Below are 26,500 nucleotides of genomic sequence, written 5' to 3' on the forward strand. Positions count from 1 at the left end.
TTCCTTAACTGCATGAACCAGGGACAGGTGGGCATGTTTACTTTCTGGGATTTTGACAAGGCATCCTGACCTTCCTGCTGCTGCCTAGGTCTTAGTTTTATGGTTTGTCACTATCAACTCTCTTTGCAAAACCCTCCTTTACATGGCAGGATCTCAGTATATAGCCGTGTGACACTCAAATATAACCTTTTGTAAGTCTGCGCTGTAGTAAAAAAAATTCAGTTTCCTCCACCGATTTCTGGATCATTTTCCTCCATCACATCAGAGAAGCTGATCGGCTATTTACTCTGCCCTCTGCTTGTTGAAGACACACCATGAGTTTCACTGAATGGTTCTCTGGCAGATAAGAATTCTTTTCTGAAACTTGTTGTAGCCTTGTGTCATTATTGAATCCCTCTGGATTCTTTTTTGACTTAAATTTTTCTTTGTAGTTACAAACAAAAATTCTCTATGAATCAACAGTCATAAATTATAAATATTTTATAACAATTGTGTATATTTTTGTCTAAAAAACAAGGTCATTAAATGATATGATTTACTCGTTATTCTTTTAATGCTTCAGTATGCTTCTTTTTATTCTATTTGTTGTTCATCATCTAGGAAAAGTGGGAAGTTTGACCTAGAGGGAGAAAGTTCACCAACCACTTTGAAACATTAAATTACAATCCTGTTCTAAATCAAATGCCCTTTTATGTTTTATGAATTATTTGATTTTTATCTTGAGAATGGCACTCCATGCAGAAGGTAAGGCCTCCATCTTGTCAGCACTGATGATAATTTGATGCAAATTGAATATAAGTCACAGCACCTTATTTCTTCCTCCCATCATACTCTAAAGCTTCTAGAGTCAACAACTATCCATGTCTTCTTGTGGAATGAGTGAATGGCTCAAGCAAGCAGTTACCTGAGGACAGAGAGCCAGTAGTCCTCACATTACAAATTACAAAAAGAAAAGAATATTGGAACAATGTGTATGGATAGAGGCTAGATTGAATTCAAATGGAAGGAGCTAAACAGCTATTAGAATCCTTCATTTTAACTAAATGTTGGGAAAGTCCCTCTTCTGAAATGAATTATTTGTGAAGGTTGTATTAATGTTTTTTTAACGTTTACCATTAATTCAGCAGAACTATTGAAACCAATTACCAGCAACTCTTCATGCCTTCCTTCACTCTACATGAGATTAACAGAAATCCCAAACTGTTGCCCAACATTACCCTGGGATACAATATGTACAACATCTATTCCACTGAAGAAAGGACCTTAGAGAGCTACCTGTGGTGGCTGTCTGGAACAAACCAGAGCATCCCTAATTACAACTGCAGAAAGGGAGGAAAGGTTGTGGCTGTCATTGGAGGAGCCACGTTAGCTCTCTCTGTTCAGATGGGGACCCTGTTTGACCTCTACCATTTACCCCAGGTGAATGAGATAGAACCTAATAGATTGTCTCTTCTTCTGTACAACCTAGTAGTCAGAGCAGTAGTATTGGAAGTAGATGTAGCAGGAGCAGCAGCAGTAAAATAAAATGCATCTCTGTGTACCTTTAAAAATTAAAAAATTGTTTTACATATGCATTGCTTTTGATCTTCACAATAAACTCATAATGAAGATAGTCTAACTCCCCTTTACAGTGGAGACTACTGTGACTGAGAAAACTTAAATTGTTATCATGCAGCTAGTGATTGACTGTGATACTAATTAATTCAGGTCTTCTTAGAACACTTTAACTCTCTAATGACTGAACAAAGCCGCTGTTTTCATCCTCAAGGAAATTGAATAACTCCTGCAATATCAACTCTATTGTAAGACAAGAAGCCAGTTAGTTTTCAACCCAAGAAAGTATCTGAAAGCAAAACTAGTGATATTTGCCCATTACACAGATAACTTCAATAATGATTGGAGAAGTTAAAGTGTTTACTCAACACTACACAATTCACTGGTGGAAGAAAACTGATTAGATCTTACCATTCTTGACTTTAAGTTGAATGATCTTTCAGGCTTTTTCATCTCATTCTAGGAGCTTCATTTTTCATAATCATAATATTATTAGTCCAGAGATTATTGAGATGAGAATTATTTATAAAAGGAAACTGAGCATGAGCACTGATGTATACTGTGCTTGTTTTGGGGGAGCCCTGGGAAGCCTGTCCACACAGCTGCCCTAAGAACTCCATGAGTACATTTATGAATGTACAAGAGTTTGAAAACATTCCTGACATTGTTCTCAAAGAGGAACCTAACAATGAATGGGCACAGAAGGAAAGCAGAAACATACGGTGTGAGGAACGACATTTCAGAAAGCACCTCATGTTTTCTAAACTGAAAAGCGACCTCTCTGAGCACTGTAGTTTCAGCTGGCTGCTTAGTGAACTTTGTCACTGGTCAGTCAGAGGAGTGACTGCTTTGTGTGTTCAGAAACAAGAAGAAAATTAGGGATGATTTCATGGAAGAGAAACAATGAAAATTTAGATCGTTTCATTTAAAGGAAATGGAGGTCCGTTTGGAATATGGAACTATGCATATAAAGGGTGAAGGACTGGAAGCCTCTCTCCATTTATATCCACATTTCTTATTTTAAAGATTGATTGAACCTAAGATTATTTAACTACAATTTAACATTATTTAACTATAATTTGTTTAATGTCCAATATTTCAGATTCTATATGTAAGGTCTTTGGAGAAAAACCCATTGGGATCTTTGGTGTCTCACTCACATTGAAACTATAAATAGTCCTGACCATATACTTGGAGAATAGTAAAAACAAAAACTTACAGGTTCAAAGAGCATAGGAATTAACTCTAGATGTCCTTGTGGAAACATGCCTGAACTCTCTAATTGAGGGAATCATGAGAAAGAGCTCATCTAGCATCTTTGTTGCCAGATAATAAAATAGAAGGAAGTCTGGTCTAGACTTCCATATGGGATTATTTTCCTTTGATTCTGATCAGAGAGAACATGGCAGGATAAGTTGAATAAGTCTCCTTGGCCAATCAGGCAGCTTCTTTCCTACTGTGATGTGTGGGTATATATCTGACCCTCAGATCTGAAACACTATTTGTCATAGATAATTTGAATTTTCATCAACCTCTAATGAAGTCCATGAATATCTGTTTTTTGTCAACGAGATAAATATTCTTGCCAAAGATTGTGGTCATGGTTAACAAATTTGGGGACAGATGTTTTGATGTCTCGTGGAGAATAAACAATACATTTCAAGAGATAAATGGAGAGACTTTCAGAGAGAAATTGTCATCGATGATAAACTTTACAATAAAATCTAAAATTTTCTTCTAACAATAAATATGCCAGTTTGAAGAAGTATATTTTACTTTAGCTCTCTCAGCAGCAGCGTGCACCTGCTCATCCGTATTTTTTTTCTCATCCAGATTACTTATGGTCCATTTGATCCCAGTCTTGCTGACAAAGTCCAGTTTCCTTCCCTCTATCAGATGGCCCCCAAATCCTCTTCTCTTCACCGAGCAATTGTCCGCTTATTGGTATATTTTCAATGGAACTGGATAGGCCTGGTTGTCTTTGATGATATGAGAGGGGAGGAATTCCTCAGGGAAATGAGAGAGGAAATGAAAAAGAATAGAGTTTGCGTGTCCTTCACAGAGAAGATCCCTCTAAGTGACAGAAAACAGAGTGAAACCTCTGAGGCCTCCAAGTCCAGGATCCTAATTTCAGAAGTCAAAGTCATTGTCATCCATGCTGACACAGAATCATTTACGATTATGAGAACCTCACCAGGATTCTTATTTCCAACCAAGAAGGTGTGGATTGCCACATTTCATTCAGACACTACAACAAGAGCCTTGTACCATTATGGTTTTACTTTCCATGCTTCTCTCTTCTTTGCACACTTGGTTACTCCAATACCTGGGTTTGAGAGTTTTATCTCGGATTTTTTATCTCCTTTAAAGAAGAGGTTTTGTCTTCTTACAGAATATAGGCCATCACCTTTGAAATGCTCAGATCAACCAGATATCCCAGAGCAAGATTTATATTTACCAAATGCCTCCATGAAATATTCACCTTTTTACCCTGTGCGAATGTCAACATCCACCTTGAGTTACAACATCTACAATGCTTTTTATGCTGTGGCGTGGGCTCTCCATGAAATACTGATGAAAAGATCCCTGGGAAATGAAGAATCTGCATTGCCTCATCCATGGCAGGTAACAGGGAAAGTGTGGTACCTTTTTAGTGATGATTTTTTGAATATTTATTTTAGCAAGAAGTGGGACACGGAAGACATTGAAGACTTTGCAATTTCTAAAATGATTCTGATTGTATATTCCTCAATGATTTTATTGTTGGTTTCCAATATTTGTCAAATTGCATATAAAACTAAAATTAAACTTCTTTCTAGAGTCTTAGAGATGTAAATAAGCTTACATTTTATATTTCCAATTCAGTTCTGGACGTTTCTTTATCATAAATATTTGAAGGCCCTTTATTTCATTGGGAACCCCTTTTTTTTCCTGAAGGACTGAACTCAGGTTTTCTGGGTAGGTGATTCTTAGTTTTAAGTCAGATCCTTTTTTTTTTGCAAATTTATCCTATTCCAAGCATTCTGATCTTTCAATTAAGAAAATGAGGGCTCTTTTGTCATCCTGACTGTAGCTCCAATATATAGATGTGTTTCTTTCTGCATCCTTGCACTATTTGCACCTTTACTTTGGAGATCTAGAATTGGGCTAAAATGTCCCTGGTGATTTCCTCTGGGGATCTTTTTCAGTAGATGATCTGTGGCTTCTTTCATACTCTATTTTACGTTCATTTTCTAGAATACAAGAGAAATTTACTTGATATTTTCTTGAAAGATAGAATCCATGTTCTTTTTCATTGTAGAACTCGTGTAATCTCATAATGTTAAATGCTCTCTCTTCTCTCTGTTTTCCAGTTGAGCATTTTTTATGGGGATATTGCATATTGTTTTCCATTCTTTTTCTTTTTGGCTTTTTCCTTTATTTCTCAAGGTGTCATTCAGTTCTACCTTCTTAGTTCTAATTTTTAAGGAGATATTCTCTTCAGTGGTCCTCTATATTTTCTGTTCAATTTATATAATTCTGATTTTTAAAGCATTTTTTCCTCTATTGTCTTATTCTGCTTTCTTTTACATCTCTCTCATTTCTCTTCATAATTCTGTCTGTACCTCCCTTTTGAAAAATTTTAAGCCTTCTGTGACTTTAGACCAATTCTTACTTATGTTGCAGATTTAGTTGATAAAAGAGTTTTGACTTTGTTATTTTCTTCTTAGTGTGGATTTTTCATCTTTCTGTTCATCACAGTATTTTTCTATTTTCTGTTGTTTACCAATTTCCCCAGGCGATTATTTGACTTTACCTGTTTACTAGAGTAGTGCCCTGTTTCCAGGGTAAAAGAGCCAATGGCCCAAGCTTCAGGAGTTTGTACAGCTATTTTCAGAGATTCTTCAAGGGAGCTGGATATTTCACTTCTTCCAAGGTTGTCTGATCTTAGAAGAGATGTGTTTATTAATGTCCCGACCTCTATTCTGTTCTGTGAGTTACCACAAGCACTTTTTCCTGCCCTGCAATTGTGAGGAGATCCATATTCCACTGTTGCTAAATGTTGTCATGTGCTAGTTCTCTTCCTCACTCTCAAACTGTGAGCCAGGAAGGTGTGCTCGATCTGGGTCCTAGCAAAGCAACTGAGTTCTAGCCCAGTGCTTTAAAAGAGACCCTTGTAATGCCTTCTGACAAGCTCTTCAACCTCTTACCATGTGTGGTCCAAGAACTCCTGCAATGGCTGCCACTTGTGCTGTTTCTTGGAGTGTTGTGTATTCAGTGGCTGCTGAATTGAGCTCCTGCTTTACACCAAGTGCCTTTAATGTCACACAAATGGTTTGATAGTTAATCCTGGAGATGGGAGAAAACCACTTCAGATTATCAAGGATGGGAGAGCCATGGTCTGGCCTGAACATCAGAACAATCTCTTCCAAGGCAGGAGGGAGGGCAGAACAGGAGAGGTTTAGTCAGAGGCATCCCTCAGGAGGCTGTTGCAATAATCTGGGTGTGAAGTCATAAGGATGTTCCAGGAGCAGAGAACAGGAGGGGAACATATTAGAGAGACCTTGTCAATAAATAAAATAAAGGGGGTGAGAAACAATGAGTGTGAAACTGAAACGACAAACCTAGGAGATGCAGGCAACCCTGCGGGTGTCAGAGGGTCATTTCTATGTCCCAGAAGAAATTCAGATTTGATCCCACCTGAAAATAAGAGCATGAGACTCCATAAAATCTCGCATACAATTGCCTTTCCCTCGGGTACCGCTCATGGATGAGCATTTCTCCTCTTTTTCAGCTTCACTCCTACCTCAAGAACATCCAGTTTGAGAATATTGTTGGTGAGCAGGTGTTTGTGGATGAGAACAGACGCACAGAGGCTCACTATGCCCTTATGAACTACATATACTTCGATTATCGTAATGGTCATGTTCTCTATGTGGGGGACTTTATCCCAGAAGCTCAGCTCGGTCAAGATTTTACAATTTGTGCAAATGTCATAGTGTGGGACGCATGGAGTTCAAAGGTCAGACACATTGTTAATGTTACTTTATGCTCCTAAACAGAGGAACAATCCTTGACTTATGTGGTGTACTCTCCATTACTGACAGGTGCAGCTGGGTGGCAAAATGGATAGACTGTAAGCCCTGGTTCTGTTTCACTTGTCATAAATTCATGCGTGTTTTACCTGTTTTCTCTGTAGCAATCCTCTTTATCATTTTTTACAGCATTATTATGCTTTATTATATTTATATACGTCTACATAGGTATATTCTTAAACACAGAGAAATTTTGTTGCATATATACATATATATGTAAATTTATATCTATGTATTCACATAGATATCTATAAATATAATACCATTTCATATTCCCATTTTTTGCCATTTCCAAAGCAGGCATGAATATATTTTAATTTGTCTTTCTTTTCAACTAATATAGGAAAGAATGCAAAAGCCTTTAGCTTATATGCAGCACAATATAGAGGATTGAATATATAACCTTAACTTTCCATTTCACATTGCTTACTTTTCCCCTAAAAAATGTATCTGTGTATCTGTCTATCTGTGTGTGTGAACGTGTGTGTGTGTGTATGTTTGTGTGTAAAACAAAAGTATCCATGTTCTATCTCTCTTTCCAGGTAAATTATTTATACTTGCATCTGTCCTTTGTCATTGATTTTAGAAGTGATAGCACACAAAATGACTTAGACTTCAAAAGTGTTCTTGGAAAACCATCGCTGTTACTGTGAACAGTATTTTCCTAGTTCAACTCATTTTACTTTTTGTTATTTCATGCTATTTTTACCCTGTTTTTCTAAAACCAACCAGTTCATCATGTCTAATAGCACATCGCTATTCTCTCACTATTATATACACCACATCTTGTTTAGTCACAGTGAATAGAGCACCGATCCTGGAGCCAGGGGGAGCTGAGTTTACATCCAGTCTTGGACACTGAACACTGTGACCCTGAGCAAGTCACTTAATCTCAGTTCACACACACACACACACACACACACACTCACAACCAAGACCAAAGTCTATTAGAATTATGTTCTGCCATCTCATTGTTGAAATGAAACAAGTCCATCCCAGCTGACCCTCTTATAATCTCATTACTTTGTAAAATGTTCACCGGGTTCTATTCATTAGTATTAATATTACCTCTTTATCTCTGGTACTCCTCAGTAAGAGTTTGTTTTCTTCCTTATTGCTTTAAATTGTATCTATTTTTGGTTTTACTTGATCTAGGATCAGGACCATTATTCCTGCTTTTATTTTTACTTCAGCTGAAGAATAATATATTCTGTTCTACTGTTTACCTTTAATCTGTATGTATATTTTTGCTTCGCATTTGTTTGTTGCAAACAATATATTGAAGATTCTGGCCTTCAATCCATTCTGCTCTCTACTTTTCTTTTCTGGGAGTTCTCATCCCATTCATATTCGCACTTAAAATTACTAACTCCCTATTTCCCAGCAATTGATGTTTTTCCCATTATACTTTTCTCTCTCCTTTCACCCTTTCCTTCCTCACCAGTGTTTTGCTTCTGATCCTCACATCCCGCAATATGCCCTCCCTCTTTTCAGTCACTTCCCATTTTCTTTATCCCTTTCCTTTCTACTTCTGGCTTTCCTTCTAATAACTTTCTTTTTTTTTCTTTCCCAGTCCCATTTCTACTTCTATAGACAGTGAAAAAAGTTTCAGTATGTAATAAAATATGTAGGATTTTCCCTCTGTGAGTCCAAACCCAGGAGATTAAGAGTCCACCAATGCTCATACTTCTCCCTCTTTTCCCTATATTGTAATAGGCCATGTGTGCCTCTTTGAATGATGTCATTTAGCTCATTTTACTTCCCCTTTTTCTTTTCCCATTGCAGTTGTTTTCCAGCTTTAATTTCTTTCTTATATCATCACATTGATGTTACCTTATTCCTACACCTTGTGCCTAACATTCTTGCACATACAGGTCCCTTTCCCTTCTTGAAAATTTCTTTGGGATATAAGCCTAGTCGCAACACTGCTGGGTCAAAGGGTATGCACAGTTTGAAAGCTTTTTGAGCATAATTCCTAATTGCTCTCCACAATGGCTGGATGTATCCACAATTCCACCAACAATATATCAATGTCCCAGTTTTGCCCTCCAACATTCCGCATTATCTTTCCCTGTCATTCTAGCCAATCTGACAGGTGTGTAGTGATATATCAGAGTTGTCTTAATTTGCATTTCTCTGATGAATAATGACTTGGAGCCTCTTTTCATATGGCTAGTTTCAATTTCTTCATCTGAGAATTGTCTGTTCGTATCCTTTGACCATTTATCAATTGGAGAATGGCTTGATTTATAAATTATAGTCATATAATATTATATATTAGAGTCAATTCCCTATACATATATTGGAAATGAGGCCTCTATCAGAACTTTTGACTTTTAAAATGTTTTCCCAGTTTATTGCTTCCCTTCTAATCTTATCTGCATTAGTTTTGTTTGTACAAAAACTTTTCAACTTGATATAATCAAATTTTTCTATTTTGTGATCAATAGTGATCTCTAGTTCTTCTTTGGTCATAAATTCCTTCCTCTTCCACAGGTCTGAGAAGTAAACTATCCAATGCTCTTCCACTTTCTTTATAATCTGATTCTTTATAACTAGGTCATGAACCTATTTTGATCTTATTTTGGTGTATGGTCTTGAGTGTGGGTCAATCCCTAGTTTCTGCCATATTAATTTCCAAATTTCCCAGCAATTTTTGTCAAACACTGAGTTCTTATCCCAAAAGCTGGGGTCTTTGGATTTGTCAAACACTAGATTATTAAAGTTACTGGCTATTTTGTCCTTTGAACCTAACCTATTCCATTGATCAACGAGTCTATTTCCTAACCAATACCAAATGGTTTTGGTAGCCGCTGCTTTATGGTATAATTTTAGATCTGATACAGCTAGGCCACCTTCATTTGATTTTTTTTAATTCCCTTGAAATTCTTGACCTTTTGTTTTTCTTTATGAACTTTGTTGTTATTTTTTCTAGGTCATTAAAATAGTTTTTTTTGGAAGTCTAATTGGTATAGTGCTAAATAAATAGATTAGTTTAGAAAGTTTTGTCATCTTCATTATATTTGCTCGCCCAATCCAAGAGCATTTAATATTTTTCCAATTGGTTAGATCTGACTTTATTTGTGTGGAAAGAGTTTTGGACTTTTACTCATATAGTTTCTGATTTTCCCTTGGCAGATAGATTCCTAAATATTTTATACTGTCAGTACTTACTTTAAATGGAATTTCTCTTTGTAACTCTAACTGGTGAATTTTTTTTAGTAATATATAAGAATGCTGAGGACTTATGTGGGCTTGTTTTGTATCCTGCAACTTGCTCAAGGTGTGGATTATTGGTAATAGCTTTTAAGTAGAATCTCTGGGATTCTCTAAGTATACTGTCATATCATCAGCAAAGAGTGATAGTTTGGTTTCCTCATTACCTACTCTAATTCCATTAATCTCTTTTTCAGTTCTTATGGTCAAAGCTAGCATTTCTAATAAAATATTGAATAGTAATTGTGATAATGGGCAACCTTTTTTCACTCCTGATCTTTTTGGGAATGGTTGCAGTTTATTCCCATTATATATGCTGCTTACTGATAAATAGTTACTACTGATTATTTTAAGGAAAAGTCCATTTATTCCTATACTCTCAAGTGCTTTTTAGTAGGAATGGATGTTGGATTTTATGAAATGCTTTTTCTGCATCTATTGAGAGGATCATATGATTTTTGATCATTTGGATATTAATATGGCCAATTATCCTGATACTTTTCCTAATATTGAACCAGCCCTGCATTCCTGGTATAAATCCTACTTGATCATGGTATATTATCCTGGAGATGATTTTCTGTAGTCTTTTTGCTAATATCTTATCTAAGATTTTAGCATCAATATATATTAGGAAGAATGGTCTATAATTTTCTTTCTCTGTTTTCAAGCTACCTGGTTTAGGTATCAGTACCATGTCTGTGTCATAAAAGGAATTTGGTAGGACTCCTTCATTCCCTATTTTTTCAAATAGCTTATATAGCAGTGGGGCTAATTGTTCTTTAAATGTTTGGTAGAATTCACATGTAAATCCATCTGGTTCTGGGGATTTTTTCTTAGGGAGATGATTAATAGCTTTTTCTAATTCTTTTTCTGAAATGGGTCTATTGAAGCAATTTACTTCCTCCTCTGTTAATCTGGGAAGCCAATATTTTTGGAAGTAGTCATTCATTTCACTTAGGTTATCAAATTTATTGGCATAGAGTTGGGCAAAGTAACTCTTTATTGTTGCTCTAATTTCTTCTTCATTGGTGGAAAGTTTCCCCTTTTCATTTTTTAGAAAAACAATTTGATTTTCCTCTTTCTTTTTTGCTAATCAGATTTGGCATAGGTTTATCAATTTTATTGGTTTTTCACAAAACCAACTCTTAGTTTTATTTATTAATTCAATAGTTTTTTTTTACTTTCAATATTATTAATTTCTCCTTTTAATTTTATAAATTTCAACCTTAGTATTTGATTGGGGGGTTTTAATTTAGTCTTTTTTCTAGCTTTTTAAGTTGCAAGCACAGTTCATTGATCTTCTCTTTATTTTATTCAAGTAAGCCTCTAAAGATAAAAAATTTCCCCTTATCACTGCTTTGGCCGCATCCCACAAATTTTGATATGATGTCTCATCATTGTCATTATCTTGAGTGAAATTTTTAATTGTGTCTATAATTTGCTGTTTCATACAATCGTTCTTTAAGATGAGATTATTTAGTTTCCAATTACTTTTTGGTCTATTTACCCCTAACTTTTTGTTGAATGTCATTTTTATTGCATCATGATCTGAAAAGAAAGCATTTACTATTTCTGCCTTCTTCCATTTAATTCTGAAGTCTTTATGTCCTAATATATGGTCAGTTTTTGTATAGGTTCCATGAACTGCTGAGAAGAAAGTATACTCCTTTCTGTCACCATTCAGTTTTCTTCAAAGATCTATCATATCTAACCCGACTCTATTTACCACTTTAATTTCTTTCTTATTTGTTTTGTGGTTTGTAGGTTGCCATCCTACTATCGCCAGATTATGCTTTTTTTTCTTGCCTCTCCTTACCCCCTTACTCCCTTACACTTTTTAGTATTAATCTTAAGGGTCCCACTTGCGTTACATAGCTCTCCCTCTTTAGGATCCCTCCCTCCCTCCTCTCTTGGAAACCCTTCCCTTTTCTTGAACCCTTCCCTTATTACTCATTTTCCTTTTCCCTATTTCCTCTTTGAGTCAACTTTGATGACAGTGAGATTCACAAAATGTTCCTCCCCGCACTAAGTTCCCTCACATATGATAGGTTTCCTTTGCCTCATCATCACATGTAGTTTCCTTCTTTTTATCTCCCCTTTTCCCTTTTTCTGACACTATCCCCTTTCCATTTCTACTTCCCTTTTTTATGTTACATCAGTAAAATCAAATGATACATGTGGTTTTTATGTATATTCACAACAGAAACACAGTGCTCAAGAGTTCCTTTTAACTTTTTCTACTTCTCTTGAGTCCTATGGTGGGAGATCATTTTTTTTTGTTTAAATCTGGTTTTGTTCTTAGAAACAAATGGAATAACATTCATATACCACAATTTACCCAGCCATTCTCCAATTGATGGGCATCCATTCATTTTCCAGCTTCTAGCCACACTTGTATAGCTTCTCTTTCTTTTCCCCATTTTTCTTCTAGTTCTCTTTTAAGGTTTTTAATAGTCTCTTCTAGGAGATCCTTTTGTGTTGGGGACCAACAATTGTCTTGGGACAGTCTGCTATTAGTCTCTTCAGGGTTGAAAAGCTGCTCTCTTTCTGTATAGAAGCTATTGGTTGGCCTTTTAATTGTTTTTACTCATTTTTAAAGCCTGTGGGATTTGCCTTCGGGGCAGGAGGTTACCACCTTCCTCTGCAGAGCAGCGATAGCTGTATGGATGGGTAGCTGTCCTGCCAACCGGCTACAAAGAGCAGCGAGGTACTGGAATGCTCTGGGAAAGAGTTCCCCACCCGAGAATAACTCAGGCATTCAGGGCTGAGCTGGGAAAATGCCCTGCAAAGAACCCCCATTGTCTGGGATAATAACTGCCCTGGGGCTAGATGCTGAGCAGTGAGATTTTCACTACCCCAAGCTTAAGCCCACCCTGGGGCTGTGGGTATGAGGGGCTGAGCAGTGGATAGCCTTGCAGGGACCAGAAGTGTCACTGCCCAGGGAAGCACAATTGGCTGTGAAAGTTCGATTGCCCCAGCCCGAGCCCCCACTGTGCAGATTAGAGGCTGCCCCGGGCTGTGCCCCCTGCCTTGCAGATTTGTAACTACCCCCGCAAAAGCCCCGCCCCGTACTGCAGGATGTGGCTGTGTGGCTGTGTTACAGGTCTGCCTGAGTCACTTCTGGTTTTGGGTAGTTCTAGCCAGATCTTGTTAGGTTCTGGCATTTTTTAGAGTACCCTCTGTTATAGGCTTTAATTTCTCTGCCAGTTTACTGCTTTGTAATCAAGGAAGAACAGTTAGCCTATAGCAGAGTCATCTCTATAACTTCTATAGCCACAGAAATCACCCCCACCCCTGGTCTGCTCAGGACGCTAGTCTCTCCCTGCCTGTGCTGGTCTGTTCCTGGCTCCTCAGAACAAACCTTACCTGCTGATCTTCCAGATTATCTTCGGCTGGTAAATTGTGTGCTTCTAATCTTCATGAATTTTAGCAATCTGGCGCTATTTTTGAGGCTGAATTTAATACTTGGTTGTGAGGGGATGAGAAGGACTTAAAAAGTCATGTGTGCCTTCTCCAACATCTTGGCTTCACCCCCCATTCCAATATACCTTAAGCTGAAAAATTACATTCCAAATATTTCTGAGTTCAGTCACTCGAAAATCCCATCAGGCACTTGAACTACCAAAAGTGTTATTTTTGCTTTTACATTGAGTACACCAATTCCTTCCATTTCTCTTTCATCACTTATTACTGAAGAAAACTTTTCCAGTACAATAGTGCATAATACTGTTGTTAATGGACATCCTTGTTTAAATCTTGATCTTATTAGGAAGACTTCTAAGAAATCAAAATTCATATTGCCTTGGAATTGCCCTTGCAGTACAATGACCCTGCCCAAGGAGAAGCTTCAGGGTCTTGTTGAGATATCGCCCAAATCTATGACTGAGCCTGGGAAAGTCAACTTCTCTGTAATTAGCCAATACATGGACTATCTTATAAATGTCCAGGGTGTGAAATACTTTTGTGTGAAGGTTCTGTAGGAGAAGGTCTGTCACTGAGTGTTGCAGAAGAGTGGGTGACGAATGGAAAGAATAAGTTGGAAAGAATGTGATCATTCATATATATTCCTAATTATGTACCTGTGGAGGTGGTTATCCAAACCAGAATGTCAAAAAACAAACATAAATAGTTGTCAGTTAAAAATGTTTATTCCAGTCTCCTGTCACTGTCTTAGGTCCCCTCTGCCGTATGTAGTGCCAGTTGTCCTGCTGGATTCAGGAAGTCACCTTTGGAGGGGAAGCCTCCTTGTTGCTTTAGTTGCTCCCCATGCTCAGAAGGAGAAACCTCCAATTATATAGGTGAGTTACTGCAAGGAGGTCGCATCTCATGGCTCCTGCTAGTAAAAAAAAAAAAAGAAAGAAAGAAAAAAGAAAAAAACTAAGAGCATATTCTTTGTCTCAATTTTACAGAAATGTCGTGGCCTCTGTAAATAATTATATGAGCCTGAAAAGAGCAGAAGCTAGAAACTTTTCCAATAAGATAAAGAGTGAAAACAAGATTCCTATTATCACCACTATTATGAATCTCTGTACTAGAAATGTTACTTTTAACAATAAGAGACCAAAGTGAAATTAAAGTAATTCATGTATGCAATGAAAAACACTAGTATCACTCTTTGCAGGAGATATGGTATGTTTAGAGAATCCTTGAAAATGAACTAAAACTACTTGAAACAATGAACATTTTCAAGACAATTGGTGGATAGAAAACAAACCCACATATATCACTGCCATTTGCATGTTATCAACAAAGTGCCAGGCATGAGAAATAGAAAGAGAAATCCCAGGTAAGTGTAAACAAGACAAAATATATGGAAGTCTCCTTGCCAAGAAAAAGCCAAGAACTGTACAAACACAATGACATGGCAAAATTTTCCTGCTGCATAATGAGAAAAATAATATATTGGAAGAAATTATTCATCATCTTATTTCTTTGATGAATTGCAATCACTTGCCCTTTTACTCCAAGATAGTGTGTCATGGATATACACAAAGGTTAAAATTAAAAACAACATATACAAGTGTCTATATATTTATATGTATATATGTAGAAGTAGAGGTGTCAATATTTATGTATGCACATACATGTAAATATATATGTTTATAGATTAGGGAGTAAGACAGATGTCTTTGCAAGAAATAGAAAGGGAGAAACAGATAGATACTGAGAGACAAAGGCAGAGATGGAAATAAAAAGAAATGAATAGACAGGAATAAAAACAAAAATATTGAGATGGAGAAGGCAAAAGTAAAGAAAGTTACCTAATGGGGAGTTGTATTCCATACATTAGAGACTGCAGACCTTTCTCTAACTTAAGGGTCTAGTTTCAGTGGAAAATTTCCCCAACACTGATCAAAAGCTGAAAAGTAGCAGGGTCTTTCAGAGATCATGGTTCATGTCCCATAAGAAACCCAGAGCCATAAGCTGACTCTGTAAGCTCCATAGGAGCCATCCAAATGCTGTCGTCCCTTTCTACTGATGATCCAGTATTGCCTTTCCCTATTTCATTGTTCTAATGCTTTATGGTATTGAACAATATAGAAACAAAAAGGTCAGACATAGTGAGGAATGCTAACCAAACTGGCCTTTTCCCCCTGACATTGTAACCAACACAGTTGAAAGCAGAGATAGCCCTGGGACTGAACCTGTGTCTTGACTGTTAGAGGGAACTCCTGCAGCAGGATCAATCTCTACTAAGAAGGTCAGGTATTTAGCTGGGCCTTGTTTTCTGGGAGATACCAAAACCATTGTGGAGCAGAGTGACTTCCACAGTATTAAAAGTGCATCTGCCCCTTCGTGGCCATCACCTGTTTTCATCACACTGCACATGGAGTGACATCAGATAATTAATCAGCTCAGGAGGTTAAGAAATGAGACATGAAATAAGGAAATCACCACGTGGGTCACAGGGTTTGAGGAGTCAACACTGCATCCCAAGCTCCAAGCAGAATGGATGCTGCCATGGCTTATTCAATAGCATTGCATTTGAGCCTGGCTTTACGTGGTTTTGAATCTAAGAGAGAAGGCAAAAGAGGAAACCAGAGAACAGGCTGCTTCTATGAGAAGATCCTCCAATTTGTACAAAATTTAGATGATCCCTTAATCTCATCTGCTGCTTTAATGGGGCACACATGGTTCTCTCCCCTGCAATGAGGGCAAACTTTTGATTTAGTGATGAGAAGGATGAGGGTGATGGTGATCAATTTATAAGAACCCTGTAAATCGAGGGTCAATTGTTTGCTACATATGTTCTCTCTCATTTGATACTCATAATAACCTTATAAAGATGGTGTAATTATTTTCCTTATTTTTCTGAAAGGAAGACAAAGACAGACTCAAGGATATTATTTGCCCAGAGTCACATAACAATTTTTTTTTCCTGAGGCAGGATGTAAACTCTGACTTCAAGTCCTATTCGCATTCAAGTAGCCATTTACTTCCTGATAGAGCATAGTCAGATTGAAACAGTTGAGGGTAATTTGTGACATAGCTGGCACATCTCTTTGGGTTTTCACTGCAAATGTGACAGGGGCAATAAAAGATTTGTGAAGATTACAGAGAATGTGGGAGAATAAATGAGAAGGAAAATATAATTTTTAGGCATCAGAGAGACTGCTGATAGCAAGAATGGTTCTAGTATGTCATTGAAGAATTCTTGATGCTAAATTCAGGTCTCATGGATCTGAAAGCCAGGGTTAAAATAAGGTTCAATCCAATATTCCAAATAGTAGTGAAAAAATCCAACTGAGGATCCAAAGAGAATTTTTCTTTAAATTAATTGATAAAATGAAGGTATTAACGGGTTATCATTTTCACTATTGAACATATCCTGGAAAGGCTTCATTTCTCTTGGGATGAATAAAAGCAACACTTCCAAAATAAAAGAAACAGGTTTTCTATAAGAAACTTGCCATTATTTAATAAGTCATTAATCAGTCAATCAATAGTCATTTAGTGTGAGAAGAACTTGGTCATAAATAAAGGGGTAGAGTAATAAAAAGGAAATGAATCCTTCATTCAGGGAGATTCTATTCCAACAGAGGAGACAAGAATACACACATTCCCTGTATCTACCAAGGAAATGTTTAAAATTCATATAAATCGGTTGCGGAAAGGTATAAACAGGAACCTAGAAAGAATGAGGAAGCATTGATACAGGTAGCTCTTAAACTTGAGTTGTTGCCCAACACAACACAGAAATAATCTGGATATTTGACACGAAAGGGCTCTGCTGTCTAAGCTTATTGTCCTTAGTGATTAGGTTAAGAAGAAAAGGTGACATCACTTACATAAAAGGAATAAAGAGAACTTGAACCAAAGCCAATAGTGATCAAGGGCATGAATAGATTTGATCTGGCCAGTGTAGCAAGTAACTTACCAGTGACTGTGTCATCCAGTAAAGAGTGAAGGGGTTTTGCATCTGGTGGAAGCAGAAGGAATTGCTGCAGGTCTCGTGACTATTTCCTACCGTGGGAATGAAGAGAAATATTTTAATCTAAACGTTAAGTCCTTGTTTGTCTCCTGCAGATGCTGAGCAGTGTAAGAAGTGCCCAGAGGATGAATATCCCAATGAGCAGAGAGATCACTGCCTCCCCAAGACTGTGACCTTCCTGGATGTGAATGAACCCTGGGGGAAGGCAGTGACAGCTGTAGCTGTTTCACTCTCATTGCTCACGGTCCTGGTTCTGTGGGTCTTTGTGAAATTCCAAGACACTCCCATAGTCCAAGCCAATAACAGGAACCTCAGCTACCTGCTCCTCACCTCCCTTTCCTTCTGCTTCCTCTGCTCCTTGCTCTTCGTGGGCCGTCCCACCACTGCTTCCTGCCTTTTCCGACAAACAGTCTTTGCAATTGTGTTCACAGTGGCTGTTTCCTGCATTTTGGCCAAAACCATCATCGTGGTTCTGGCTTTCAGGGTGACAGGGCCAGGGAGCAGGATGCGGATGTTCCTTCATCCCAGAGTGCCCTACTGTGTGGTTCTCATCTGCTCCGGAATCCAAGGGCTTTTCTGTGCCATCTGGTTGGGGACCCATCCCCCCTTTCCAGAGGCAGACACACGTTCTGAATCCAGGCACATCATCCTCACGTGTAACGAGGGCTCCGCCTTTGCATTTTACTGTGTCCTGGGCTACATGGGCTTTCTGGCCCTGGGCAGCTTCACCATAGCCTTCCTGGCCAGGAACCTGCCCGATGCCTTCAACGAGGCCAAGCTCATCACGTTCAGCATGCTGGTGTTTTGTAGCGTCTGGGTCTCTTTCCTCCCCACATATCAGAGCTCCAAAGGAAAAGCCGTGATGATTGTGGAGATCTTCTCCATCTTGGCCTCCAGTGCCGGGTTACTGGGCTGCATTTTTATTCCCAAATGTTTTGGGATTCTCCTGACATCGTGGGAAAATAACACAAAACAGAAGAAGAGTCAAAGGAGTTCCAGGAGCAAGAATTCTTCTTCTTTTTTTTTAATGTGATATCTTTATTTTCCCCTTTCCATGTAAAACAATATTTGTAACTTTTTAAAAAGGTTTGCCTTCCACATTCTCTCTCTTCTTCCCCAACCCCAGAACCACTGAGATACCACATGTGCAGTTACACAAAATATTTATATAAATGCCTTGTTGAGAAATATACGTGCATCATTCCTTGGGTTAATAAAAAGAACTCCTAAAAATAAAATTTTTACAAACTGTGTAACATCCAATAGTTTCATCATAAAGACCTTCAGAGCAGTTTTGGACCATTTTGTTGTTGAAAAAGCAAAGTTATTCACAGGTGACCAATCCACTCTATTGCTTGACTTTGTACACATTACATTTCAGTTTTCATATGTTCATGTATCTTTCCAGATTTTTCTGGTCATCATAGTTACGAATCATCAAAGTATTGCATCATAATTACATAGCACAATTTCTTCAGCCATTCTGCATTTCATGAGAATTCCCTCAATTTCCAATTCTTTCCCCAAGAACAGAGGTCACATCAGTATTTTTGTACGTATATTTCCTTTTCCTTTTTTTCTTTTTCTTTTTTTTTTATTATTTTATTTTATTTTTTTGGTCTCTTTATTTTTTTTTTTACAAAATATGCATATTTTATACAAAAACACATATATACATACATATATGCAAAATACAAAATAAAAATTACAAAATATGCACATTGCAAATAGAGAAACTCAAACAATAGAATCTCTGTTCCAATTTTTTTCCCCTCCTTCCCTCCACCCTCTCCCCTAGATGGCAAGCAGTCCTTTATATGTTGGATATGTTGCAGTATATCCTAGATACAATATATGTTTGCAGAACCGAACAGTTCTCTTGTTGTTGGATTCAGAAGGTATAAATAATCCAGGAAGAAAAACAAAAATGCAGATAGTTCACATTCGTTTCCCAGTGTTCTTTCTTTGGGTGTAGCTGCTTTTGTCCGTCATTTATCAATTGAAACTCAATTGGGTCTCTTTGTCAAAGAAATCCACTTCCATCAAAATATTTCCTCATACAATATCGTTGTCGAAGTGTATAATGATCTCCTGGTTCTGCTCATTTCACTCAGCATCAGTTCATGTAAGTCTCGCCAGTCCTCTCTGTATTCATCCTGCTGGTCATTTCTTACAGAACAATAATATTCCATAACATTCATATACCATCATTTACCCAGCCATTCTCCAGTTGATGGGCATCCATTCATTTTCCAGTTTCTAGCCACTACAAACAGGGCTGCTACAAACATTTTGGCACATACAGGTCCCTTTCCCTTCTTTAGTATCTCTTTGGGGTATAAGCCCAATAGAAACACTGCTGGATCAAAGGGTATGTACAATTTGATAATTTTGGGGGCATAATTCCAGATTGCTCTCCAGAATGGTTGGATTCGTTCACAACTCCACCAACAATGCATTAGTGTCCCAGTTTTCCCGCATCCCCTCCAACATTCATCATTATTTTTTCCTGTCATCTTAGCCAATCTGACTGGTGTATAGTGGTATCTCAGAGTTGTCTTAATTTGCATTTCTCTGATCAATAGTGATTTGGAACATTCTTTCATATGAGTGGTAATAGTTTCAATTTCATCCTCTGAAAATTGTCTGTTCATATCCTTTGACCATTTATCAATTGGAGAATGGCTTGATTTCTTATAAATGTGAGCCAGTTCTCTATATATTTTGGAAATGAGGCCTTTATCAGAACCTTTAACTGTGAAGATGTTTTCCCAGTTTGTTGCTTCCCTTCTAATCTTGTTTGCATTAGTTTTGTTTGTACAAAGGCTTTTTAATTTGATGTAATCAAAATTTTCTATTTTGTGATCAGTAATGGTCTCTAGTTCATCTTTGGTCACAAATTTCTTTCTCCTCCACAAGTCTGAGAGATAAACTATTCTATGTTCCTCTAATTTATTTATAATCTCATTCTTTATGCCTAGGTCATGGACCCATTTTGATCTTATCTTGGTATATGGTGTTTGGATAAGGAAATTAAACAGCAATTGACCAAATTGGCTGAGACACCATTGCCCTGGACCAAGTGCCTTCCCCTTGTCTTATTAAGAATTAGAAGGAAACCCCGAAGGATGTGGGATTATCACCTTATGAATTATTGTATGGTTGCCCTTATCCAAAAGGGATTCAAAATACCTCCTTGCGTCCAATATTTGAGACCAAGGATCTGTTTTTAAGGAAATAGGTCAGGTCTGTACTACAACATCTGAAAACTCTACAACTAAAAGGACTTATTGCTCAGACTCCTCCCTCAGGATTCACGGTGCACAAGTTCTAGCCTGGAAACCAGGTCCCGGTTTGGATGTGGAAGGAGGATAAGCTGACCCCGAGCTGGGAAGGACCATTCCAGATCTTCTTGACATCAGACACAGCAAGGGAAAAAGGGTGGGCTCAGTGCACCAGAAATAAAGGAATGGTAGATGCCCGAAGGATGTGAACTTCCAAACTGAATTTCGAAATCGAGCTGAGAGAAACATTGAAAAGGAACCGATGAACTGTGCATGTAAAACCTCGATAGTGGTATCGATCTGGGGTACCTTACTGGGGCACCACCTAAATCAAACAGGGGCAGGGCCATGGATGGGAGAGAGTGAGTGTGAATGGCCTTTTACTCATCGGCCAGAGAGGGCAGATATCAGAGATTGTGGTGAGCATAGGAATGGTCAGAGTTAGCTGAAATCTTTTAGGTGTAAGCTAAATGCTTTATTTAAGCTACATTTTGATTATCCAACGGCACTTTCCAGTACACTTATCATGTTATGACTTTTCTCCTCTTTTTGGCATATTCAGATGGAGCAAATCAACTATTGTTTGTGACATGGGTCAGTGCTTCATGGGTGCACCAGCATTCATTAGGGGGTAATGAGGGATGTTTGAAGGAATTTAGCAAGAATCACACTTGTCAAGCAGCCCGTAATCTATTCAATCTGGTGATGCTCATGGGTGGTGAGGTGCCCGGGCCCAGCACAGATTATCAGGAAATATGGACCGGTGACATGGACCCAAAATGGTAGTTGGGGATATCAGACACCAATATATATATTACACAGATTAATTCACCTGCAAGCAGTCTTAGAGGTAACAACTAAGCAAGGTGCTCAGGCCCTTAATCTATCAGCTGATCAGGCCACCCAGACAGAAGAAGTGGTTCTAGAACATAGGTTAGCCTTAGATTATCTGTTAGCAGAGGAAGGAGGGGTCTGTGGGAGACAAAACCTGTCCACCTGCTGTATGCACATTGATGACAAAGGACAAGCAGTAAAAGGAATGACCAAGGGCCCTTGCAGGATAGTTCATGTGCCTCTACAGGTCAGGAAACCTCCCTTCCCAAATGGCTGGTGCTCTCGGTTTGATGGTGGTTGGAGGAAACAGCTCTCGTGGTACAGACATCGCAGTCAGGAGTATCATTCTGTTCCCGCCATGTTTATCCTGTATAATTACATCGGTAACAAGAATAGTTCAAGGATCACAGTCATGGATCTTACAGACAGAGGATGCCATTAAAATGATGATTTTACAGAGAGAGGGATGGGAGGCGGGAGCAGGGGATGGTCCAGGTGAGTAGATTAGCTAGCAATGTGTAGGGATGTCAATCGAATTTGGCCACAATGTAAGTTCTTCATGAGGAAAAATACATATGTATTTATGAACAACAGGGGGGATTGTGTGGAAAGGTGAAGAACGTACAGATTAAGCACATATTGATCAGAGACTATTAGCTAAATTAGATCGAGCCTATAGGCCCCAGTCACATGATTTTTAGATAAGGCCTGGACTGTATTCCATTGTCCAAAGTGGCCGAACTTGTCGGCTGCATCCCACTGACCAAGGAGGGGAATCCAGGCTTATATGACCAATCATAGCATACAGAGGGCGGGATCTTGGAGGTTCTTTGTCTGAAATGTGGGAAAGCTGTGAACATTTCCAAGGGAGTGGTTCTGTCATGTTGTGAATTCAGCTCACAGACCAGGATGGGGTCGGTTTCTCGAGATTCTAATAAATAATTCTGCTTTCTATGAGTCATGTCTGAATAGTCAATTTGGGTAGGTCTTTTTGTCCCAAACAGTACTAAGGTGATGGTGTCCAGGAGTGACTTGTACAGGCTCAACTTGGGCCCCTTGAGGCTGCAGCTTGCCCCTCAGCTCCACATGTTCCCTTCTCTTCTGGTTTATGTCATTTATTTTGTGCAAAATATTTCCAAATGAAAACACAACTTTCACAGCCTCACTTTTACAAGAGGATTTTCCCAATTCTCCTTAAGTGTACTGCTCTCTGTCACGGATCTCCAATTTATCTTGCCTCTATTTTGCTTAAACAGTTATTTGCAGGGAGTCTCCCCCATTGAATTGAGTTCCTTGATAGTAGGAATTATATCTCCACTTCATCAATGTCCCCATGGCTTGGCCTAGTCCCGGCACAGAGCAGTGCTGCATAAATGCTGGGGGGCTTGACAACTGCTCTGAGCTCCCAGCAAGACATTTCCAGACATCTAGCCAAAGGTTTGGCTGCTGGTCTGAATTTCCATTTCTGTCCGGCTCAGGTCAGCTCCTGACTTCTGTTTCTGAAAATGTTCACTTCCACAGAGTCATTGATAGACACTAGGAAAGGGCACTGGGGAAGGAGCAGACATTTTTTTCTCAGAACTTCCCATGGTTCTTGAGTATGTGGGTCTAAGCGATGGCATTAATCTGAGCCTTCTGCTCTGAGAGGCCTTAGAGCTGACAACCCTCCTGGAGACCTCCCTGCCTGCCCACTCCTCAGTCCCTCCTTCTCTTTCTCCTTCCCCTCCTTGTTCCTGGGCTGCCCATGTTCTTTTCTGGATCCTCTGTATGGGATAACCCCTCCCTCTGATCTGGGGACAGCTCTATATTACACTCCTTCATCCTGGGGCTTGGATGGTTCCAGGAGGTGTGAGGGCCTTATTCATAGTTAATTCTGATAGAAGGAGAAATGTTCTTCTACAACAAAGGTCATAAGTTCCAAATTGGGAGGGGGGGAGGGGAGATGGGAGATACCTTTGGCTTACACAATATGGCAGAAAGCCTTGAACCTGTGCCCTGCCATTGTAGGGACAAGGATGTTTCCCCTGTATTCTACAGTCTTCTTAAAGTAAAACCTGGCAAAATGATTCAGTGCACTTCAGACTCTGGGAGGGTTAATGTAGGAAACCCCTTGTCACCCGGCTCACCCACAAACCGGGACAAACATTTTGGCTCTTTGCTGAATAATGTTCACCTTGCTGGGAGGATACAGAAACTTTTCCTTTGTCCTGGTATTTGGGCTGGGGTGGATCAAATATAAATGGCTACTGTGCTAGGGGGGAGGACTTTTGTGTAGGAATATCTCCTGTCCCTCCTCTATAACAAGAAGATTCCTGTCAAGCTCTTTCTTTTAGATCCTTTCTCTCAGCTTGAATTCTCTTCCACAATTCCTTCCCAATAAGGGTGATTTGGATGGGTGTGGGAGGGGATTTCTTTCCTCTCTCCCACTTCAGTGGGAGTTATAGCTACAAGAAGGAATCATGGGAACATGGACCTGCCCAGGCAAGCCAAATTCCAAGCCATTTAGTCCATATCTTTCCTTTAGACTGTCAATGATGCTACTGAAGGAAAACAGCAGGGGATGTTTGCAAAGCATTTTGTAACATGAAGATTAAATAAACAAGACTGTGAGGCTCCTTTCTGAATTTTTCTGAAGTGTTTCAAAATACATACAGACGCTATTTCTCATTTCCACACAACTCATATTCGGACTCTGATGGTTAAAAAATGGCACAAGGTCATTTTGTTTAAGCTAATGAAGTCTTGAGCCACTGTTGTCCACCCTCCTCCTGATCTACACAAATTTGAGTCAAAAAAAAAAAAAAGATAACTTTGCAAAAAAAAGTGCCAGTGATCAAAAATCCTGAGGGGAAAAGGAAGTTTCCACTCTTGTAGGTCAAGAGTAATTTAGAGAAGATGGCGGAGAGGAGACACACTGCTGTGTAACCTCTGTGTTTTTCTCTCACTATCCATTTCATTTCATGCCTCTGAATTAATGCTCGACTGAAAAAAAAACATACAATTACTTACCAAGAGAAATCATCCTTGAGACTCGTCAAGAAAGGTCTGTTTTTCGCGAGGGCAGGGACGGTTATTAGATCGGAAGCAGACTGCGGGCAGCAGCTGCAGCGGGAGCACAGAAAGCAGCTCAGAGCCGAGCAGAGCGGAGAGGGGGTGGGGCATGATCGCAGCCGTCTCTGAGGGGAGAGCTTTGCTACAGGATTAGATACTTTGCTCCGGCAGCAAGTCAGCAGCCCAGCAGAAAAGCTAAAAACACCGGGGGTGAAGAATACAACCCCAAACAGCTGGAGTCTCTCGGGACCTGGCCACCCCTCCCCCACAGTGTCTCAGCACTCTCTCGGATCTCAGAGCGCAGGCGCCAGCACAGTAGGACCCATGCCTCACGGCTACCCTGCCTCTCCCCCAAAGAAAACAGCCTCCATTCAAGGGTTTTTTCCTTCTGTTTCTTTGATAGTTTGTCTTTGATTATTAGACAGCATGAGCAAGAAACTGAAAAAGACTTTAACCCTTGACAGCTTCTATACAGATAAAGAGCAGACTCCAAATCCTGAGGAGACTAAAAACAAACAGTCCCCAGGTGAATCCCCAAAGGAGGAGATCATCTGTTCCTCAGCACAGATGAATCTCATGGAGGAAATTAAAAAGGCTCTCACAAGGGAGCTAGAAGAAAAATGGGAAAAGGAGAGGGAGGCTTTGCAAAAGGAGAGGGAGGCTTGGCAAAAGAGCCTGGAGAAGTCAGTTAAAGAGAGAGTGGATAAAGAAACCAAATCCTTGAAAAATAGGATTGGTGAACTGGAAAACAAAATTGGTGAAATGGAAAAAAATTCCACAGAACAAAAGATCTCAATTGGACAATTAGAAAAAGATCTTTAAAAAGTGAGTGAAGAAAATACTTCACTGAAAATCAGGGTCGAACAAATGGAATTGAATGACTCGAGGAGACAAGAAGAATCAGTCAAGCAAATCCAAAAAAATCAAACAATGGAATAGAATGTGAAATACCTTCTGGGGAAGACAACAGACCTGGAAAACAGATCCAGGAGAGACAACCTGAGAATCATCAGACTCCCAGAAAAGTATGATGAAAAAAAGAGCCTGGACACTATTTTCCAGGAAATTATCAAAAAGAACTGCCCAGAAGTCATAGAAACAGAGGGTAAAATAGACATTGAAAGAATTCATCGATCCCCTACTGAAAGGGATCCTAAAATCAAAACACCAAGGAATATAATGGCCAAATGCCAGAACCCTCAGGCGAAGGAAAAAATACTGCAAGCAGCTAGAAAAACCCAATTCAAGTATCAAGGAGCCACAATAAAGATCCCCCAGGATGTGGCAGCATCCACATTAAAGGATCAAAGGGCCTGGAATATGATATTCCGAAAGGCTAAGGAACTTGGTATGCAACCAAAAATAACTTACCCAGCGAGAATGAGCATCTTTTTCCAGGGAAGAAGATGGACATTCAACGAAGTAAGCGAATTTCACCTATTTTTGATGAAAAAGCCAGAACTTAACAAAAAATTTGATCTACAAGCACAGAACTCAAGAGAAATCTAAAAAGGTAAAGATTAATCTTGGGAACTATATTTCGGATATAAAGATGTATAAAGAATACATGTATACTTTGTTCTAGAAACTAGATGTGGAAAGGACATTGTACCAGAAAAAGGGGAAAGTGAGTGTACTACATTTTATGAAGAGGCAAAGAAAACCTATTATATCTGAGAGAAAGAATGGAGAGGGGTGAATGTAGTGAGTATTTTACTGCTTTCAGAATTGGCATTAAGAGAAAAATTTTAGACATATTCAATCTATGGTGAAACTTCTCCCACCTCATTGAAAAGTGAGAAGGGAAAAGTGAAAAGGGAAGGAATAAGCTAAGTGGAAGGGAATACGGTAACTGGGAGGGAAAGGGGTAAATTAGGGGGAGGAACTCTAAGGGGGGGAGGGATACTAAAAAAGGGAGGGTTGTGAGAAGCAAGTGGTGCTCACAAGCTTAATACTGGGAAGGGGGGTAAGGGAGTAAGAAGGGAGAAAAGCATAAACTGGGATTAACAAGATGGCAAGTAATACAGAATTGGTCATTTTAACCATAAATGGGA

The 26,500-nt window shown here is 38.9% G+C and overlaps 1 protein-coding gene and 1 long non-coding RNA gene across 2 annotated transcripts in view; one reads left to right on the forward strand and one right to left on the reverse strand.

The window, feature by feature from the left end:
* Nucleotides 1-542: 542 nt before the first annotated feature.
* Nucleotides 543-2,868, reverse strand: LOC127546377 (uncharacterized). Its single transcript, XR_007950030.1, has 2 exons — nt 2,774-2,868; nt 543-904 (listed from the first exon to the last, which is right to left on the reverse strand). It is a non-coding gene; the product is annotated as an uncharacterized LOC127546377 (long non-coding RNA).
* A 1,185-nt stretch (nt 2,869-4,053) lies between these two features.
* LOC127548942 (vomeronasal type-2 receptor 26-like) overlaps nt 4,054-26,500 on the forward strand; it is a 65,214-nt gene continuing 42,767 nt past the window's right edge. Inside the window, exons 1-4 of the mRNA XM_051976630.1 lie at nt 4,054-4,179; nt 6,329-6,556; nt 14,020-14,143; nt 17,373-18,363. Coding sequence (XP_051832590.1) covers nt 4,054-4,179; nt 6,329-6,556; nt 14,020-14,143; nt 17,373-18,310 — 1,416 coding nt within the window. The 3' untranslated portion in view covers nt 18,311-18,363. The remainder of the gene's footprint in view (nt 4,180-6,328; nt 6,557-14,019; nt 14,144-17,372; nt 18,364-26,500) is intronic.

Source organism: Antechinus flavipes, chromosome 1, assembly GCF_016432865.1.
Source record: "Antechinus flavipes isolate AdamAnt ecotype Samford, QLD, Australia chromosome 1, AdamAnt_v2, whole genome shotgun sequence".
Taxonomy (NCBI): Eukaryota; Metazoa; Chordata; class Mammalia; order Dasyuromorphia; family Dasyuridae; genus Antechinus; species Antechinus flavipes.